Genomic DNA, 6,017 nt, shown 5'->3' with positions numbered 1-6,017 from the left:
GAAAATAAAAAAATGCCAATGCTCCCTTTGCACGTATTCTTGGAATTGAAAAAGGTAAGGAACTTTAGGAAGAAACAGATGTTAAAATGAGAGCTTTGAGGTTCAAACGTTTCAAAAAATATAAAACAAAAAAAGATACACTTCCACAGCGTTGAAATTGGAACTCTGGGGTAACGTTCACTACATCATAAAATGAGCCACCCATTTCAGAAATTCAAGCTTTCAAATGCAATAGCTTAATTAGCTTCTGTTCAAATCACATCCTGAAAACATTACACTTCGTTCACATTTTTATTCAGCAAATGGCTACCATGTTTAGGGAAAACTTTTTTGCATTCTCGTCATGCATGGTGTAGATTCCAGAATTCATAACTTATGTCAAATGTCATTTTTTTTTTACAGATTTGCTACGTACAATTCAAATAGGTCATCTCGAATTTCCAAGTCAGGATTGAGGGAACTGTAAAAGAGGATTAGCTTTATTTGTTTCAATTAACCGTCAGTCTTGGATATAAAAAGTAAATTAACATAGTTACAGGCTTGCTCACAGAATTTTGAAAGACGCCCTTGGTATAAACGACAGACTGCAGTTTGATTTTAAGCAATATAGTTTCAAGTTTACTAGATTAACTAGACCCAGCAACACAGTTTTGATAAATGCAAAAGAAGCAATCTACAGCAAATGAAAAGAAGGACCGGAAATATAATGCTTACACTGAAAACGGTCCAATCAAATCAATCCATTATAAAGTTGGGCCCACAAAAATAATTATTAACAGATCTGCATAGCCTCTTCTGAGAAAGCTATATGTTAACGTACGCATGTAAGTAATATTGAAGATTAGGAGCCCCTAAAATAAAGTAATACAGAATCTACTAGAACAAAAATCCAGTCCATTTTACAATGAAGGTTTTGATTCCATTATAATTTGTAGGCCTATGAAAAGAATACTTGCTGATCTGCATTTGTCGGTTTGTGTGCTATATAACTTCAGTTTTATGATTTTCTTTACATTAGCACCTTCTAAAGCAAAGCAAAAGAAACAAAAGATCCTGTTGATTTTCAAAATAATAAGTGGTTGATTCACTGGGTCGTCATAATCCTATGAAAACTGCTTTAACTTGGTTTGTTTACTCATCTCCCTGGAAGAGGCAACTTAACAGGTTTAAAATTGTTTCCTAGTAGTTATTAAGTTGTGTCACTGGAGGTTAACACAAGTCCTCACAGACATCTTAATATTTAAAATTGATTCCTAAAAGTTATTATTAAGATTTGTAATTAGAGGTTAGCCATGTGAGTCCCTCATAAAGTCCATCTCCTGTTGTAGCACAGGAGGGCTGCACGTACCAATTCCTGTCCCGAATGCGGGTCAGGCCTAGCTTCTCCTGGATCTCATGTGGCTTCATGGCATCAGGCAGGTCCTGCTTGTTGGCGAAGATCAGAATAATGGCATCACGCATTTCCCGATCATTGATAATACGATGTAGTTCCTGTCTGGCTTCGTCAATACGGTCACGATCTGCGCAGTCCACCACGAAGATCAGGCCCTGCGTGCCAGTGTAGTAGTGCCTCCACAGTGGTCGGATCTTGTCCTGTCCCCCCACATCCCAAACATTGAACTTTACATTCTTGTAGGTCACTGTCTCTACATTGAACCCTACTGTAGGGATGGTGGTGACCGACTGGCCCAGTTTCAATTTGTACAGGATTGTTGTCTTGCCCGCTGCGTCAAGTCCAAGCATCAATATTCGCATCTCCTTGTTTCCAAAAATTTTTGACAGCACCTTCCCCATTCTGGCCAAAAAAGTGCATAAATATTGAAGAAAATCAGGGTTCCTGGATAAAACCTATGGGCGGGTGATGTTGAGTTGAGATATTGAGTGGCTTAGTTGTGACCACTAGATCAATGAAAGGGAGGTATCCAATACCAAATTCTAAGAGAAAGGTACGACACAATTTGGGGGTATCCAACAAATAAGGAGTGCCGCCACGAAGAATCCAAAGGTGAAGGGACCTGGGGAATCAAGTGGATCAAGAAGGATCACCAGATGAAGGTACAAAGTAAGAAACGCGTACTGGTAGCTTAGTTGTCCTCAGCCCGGACTCGGCAAGGGCTCTTTCTCGTGTTGAAGGGAGTGGTTTCTTGATTGCCTGACAGTGGCTTAGCTGACCTGCCCCTCTCCGGAGATTGTCGGCCTCACGGTGACCCCCAACAATATTTCCATGCAATGACAGATGGGAGCGGCTGACCAGCAGCTCTCCACACTGCGGGCCGTCCACAGGGTGCGGCGCTTCCGGCGACCGGCGTTCTGCTTTCTTCTTGTGTGTGGGAGCGCCAGCGCCCTACCTCCCGGCACGCTGCCTTCCCAGAGTGTGCCTCACACCTTGACGTGGGCCTCGGCCCGGTTTCGTTAGCCTCCACGGGGGTCAATCATCGTCTTCCCATCTTCCTCTGGTGCCTGCAAACGGGAGGGTCTCAATTAGTACACTGCAGCTTTAAGACACGCAGGGGCGCGCGCAACGGCGTTTCCGCCTGGAACGCGCGACGGGAGAGACAGCAGTAATGCGTACTTTCGCAAGTAACCAGAAAAAGTGCTAAGAACTACCTTACCTGGAGCCAGAGGCGACGATGCCCCTTTTCACTGAGTCTCCAGCAGTCCTCTCTCTCCCGCACACTCCGGTCTCTTTTCGGCCCCCGCCCCACTGCAGCCGGAAGAGGCGAAAGGGCGGAATCTCTCACTTCCGCCTTTGGTGACGAATGCGCAAGCGCAGCTGGTGAAGGGTCAGCCGTCAGTGGTGTGAGGAGGAGGGGCCGAGTCACAATTAAAGGAGAAGGGAGTTAACTGTGTGTAAGAGAAGCGCGACTTGCGTGTGTCTTTGAGCCGGAGGTTTCACGTCATCCGTGGAAGGGCAGGACTACAGTAAGGCGCGCTCCCTGGGAGTGTCAGTTAATTTTTGAAGTGACAGAGAAACCCCATGCGCGTGGCCTGGATGAAGATAGCAGTGTTTCTGACGGGATGAATCGTTTGTATTGTGTGTCTTTGCTGCCTCCTAATGGCAAACCTGTAAATTTCTACAAATATTAAGGTGACAGCGTGTTGCAATCTACATCTTTCAGGCAATGGGATTTATATTTACTTTTATGTTTCAGTTGTTGGCGGCTCTCACAACAGTATAATTATGTCATGTCATTTGTTGTGATTTATTTCGGATACAAATTTTTAACTAAAAAACAATTAATAATGACAATTATAAAATGTAAAGTAAGGATAAAAGAAAGTTTCTTAATCACCAACAGTGCTAGAATAGGAAAAAAAGTTACTCCGGGAACCCACAATTAAAAATTTGCAAACATTCGTGACAAGAATTTTCAATTCTATTAAGGACACGGAGGCGAGGATTATGCTTTCTCGATTTCTTTACTACAAACGGCAGCCAATAGGAACACAGTAAAGAAACGAAAAACTACCAATCCCATGAGCACTTAGGTAACCATAGAGAGCATATCCCTATATAAAGAACCATAGAGGATAAGACTTCCTCTTTCTTTGTCCAGTAAAACAATAAGTCAAGTAAAAGTCAAGTCACGTGGAACCAAAGAACAGCCTGGAGGAAACATCCGGAGGCAACAGGAAAGGATCATCCGGAGATAGTCCAAAAAACCAAAGCACAGAAGACTGGAGCAGGCAGAACTCCGCAGATCCAGAATCCGAAAAGGCTGGAACCAATCCAGGACAAGGCTGAAGGATCTCACTTCTGGTCAGAACCTAAAAGAAAACCAGAGCCGTAATACACCATCCCAGTACCATGGAAGGTAAAATACAAAGGGTAGGGAAATAGTGCAAGAAAACATGTCACAATGTCATCGCAATGAGAAATATACATGGTACATGCAGTAAATATACATTTGGGTGGGATAATCCTCGCCTCCGTGTCCTTAATAGAATTGAAATTTCTTGTCACGAATGTTTGCAAATTTTTAACTCTATGGCAGGACAAGAGGCTCAGATTATGCTTGTTCAAAGCTGATCCACCACAACAGACGCAATATCCACAATGGGTTTGAAATAAAACGTTTTAAACATAGTATCAGAAGACCAATCAGCGGCCTTCATAATATCCGTCAAACTCACACCAACAGTAAAAGCCTTAGTGGCCATGGCACCCCGAGCGGAATGAGCTCCGAAAATTGAGACATCAATTCCCGCTTCAGACATAAGCCAACGGACCCAACGGGCCAGGGTAGCCGTGCCACAGGCTTAAAAGGCTTCTGTAAGGCAATCAGTAACTGACCAGACAAATCTTGTCGAAAAGGAGCAGTACTTACCCCATAAGCCTTCAGGCATTGGACAACACATAACTGTGGGTTTTGAGGAAAAGCTGGATATGTCACAGAAGACAGATTACATTTGGTGCGCCGGGAAATTGTAAAAGTGACTCCGTCCGGAGAAAAAGAACGCCCCGCTAGGTCTAACGCCCGCACATCTGAAATGCGTTTACAAGACACCAGGCAAAGTAGCATCGTCAGCTTTGCCGAAAGTTGCTTACGCGACAAGGAAGAATTATGAGGCCAAGCCTCCAGAAAACGTAAGATAATGGAGACATCCCAAAGAGCAACATACTTTGGACAAGGCGGTTTAACCAGCCGAATGCCACAAAGTAATTTAGAAATAAGGGGATGCTCCCCAACAGGTTTCCCGTCAACAAAATCGTGGCCCGCAGAAACAGCGGAACGAAAGGAATTGACAGTCCTATAAGCAGAACCAGAGGACGCTATGGAAGCAACAAAATTAACCACTAAAGTAACATCCGCTGAAGCGGGATCCAAGTTCCGTTCAGAACACCAACCACACCATCGGCTCCAAGCTGATGCATAACGCTTGTGCGTGTTGGGGGCCCAAGCCTCCCCGAGAAATCGCGTAGCGTCTCCAGATAAGCCCGGGACTTTCCAGCGATCCCCGAAATCCGCCACGCAACCAGCCGGAGATGACCGGACAGAACCAGAGGATGTGGGTGGAGCAGAGGATCCAACAATAAGTTCCACTTCTGTGGAAGAAGGAACGGCGTCGAGCAACTAATCTCCAGAAGATCCGGAAACCATGCCTGAGCCCTCCAAAGAGGAGCTATCAGAATGACCTCCGACTGGAAGTGCTTTGCTCGGGCCAGGACTCGCGGAATCATTGCGAACGGGGGAAACGCATAGCAGAGATGAGGGGGCCAAATCTGAAGAAAGGTATCCGTGGCCAGAGCCTCCGGATCCGGACGCCAGCTGTAAAACCTGGGCAGTTGGGTGTTGAGGCGAGATGCGAAGAGATCGATCCAAGGCCGACCCCAGAGTCGAGACAGGTTCCGAAACACCCTGGGATGAAGTCGCCAATCGCTGAAGTCCAGTAGATGGCGAGAGTTCCAGTCGGCCACCTGATTTTGGCGACCCGGGAGATACTCTGCAATAAGAGTGATCTTCCTCTGAAGGCAGAAGTGCCAAAAGTCCTTCGCAATTTCGGCCAAGAGCCTTGACCTCGTCCCTCCCAGTTTGTTCACATACCGTACCGCAGAGATGTTGTCCATGCGGAGGGGTATACAACAGCTGGTGGCTTGAGGAGCAAGACTGCGGATCGCAAACGATCCCGCCAGGAGCTCCAGAAAATTGATGTGAAGACTCAGTTCGTTTTGTGACCAACGGCCGCCCGTCGTCACAGACCCGCACCGGGCTCCCCAGCCCCAAAGACTCGCATCCGATTCCAGCACTACATCCGGGGTAGAACCGAAGAGGGCTTTCCCGTTCCAAGCTTCCATGTGGTCGAGCCACCACACCATCTCCGACTTCGCGTCTGGTGAAAGAGGAACAAGATCGGAATAGCGAAGACCTTTCTGCAAGTGTCTGATCTTGAGGCGTTGCAGGGCCCGATAGTGTAAGGGACCCGGAAATATCGCTTGAATGGATGAAGCTAACAGTCCGACAATCCGAGCGATCGATCGTAAGGACACACTCTGTCTGGACAACAGTAAAGTCACC

At 46.1% G+C, this 6,017-nt stretch overlaps 1 protein-coding gene across 1 annotated transcript; it reads right to left on the bottom strand.

The window, feature by feature from the left end:
• Positions 1-277: 277 nt before the first annotated feature.
• Positions 278-1,943, bottom strand: ARF6 (ARF GTPase 6). Its single transcript, XM_086937292.1, has one exon. It carries the CDS (start codon positions 1,792-1,794, stop codon positions 1,267-1,269), a length of 528 nt encoding a protein of 175 aa, XP_086793418.1. The 5' UTR covers positions 1,795-1,943; the 3' UTR covers positions 278-1,266.
• Between the last annotated feature and the right edge of the window lie 4,074 nt (positions 1,944-6,017).

This window comes from Lissotriton vulgaris, chromosome 9, assembly GCF_964263255.1.
Source record: "Lissotriton vulgaris chromosome 9, aLisVul1.2, whole genome shotgun sequence".
In the NCBI taxonomy this organism is placed as follows: domain Eukaryota; kingdom Metazoa; phylum Chordata; class Amphibia; order Caudata; family Salamandridae; genus Lissotriton; species Lissotriton vulgaris.
This window is presented reverse-complemented; position numbering and strand designations above follow the sequence as displayed.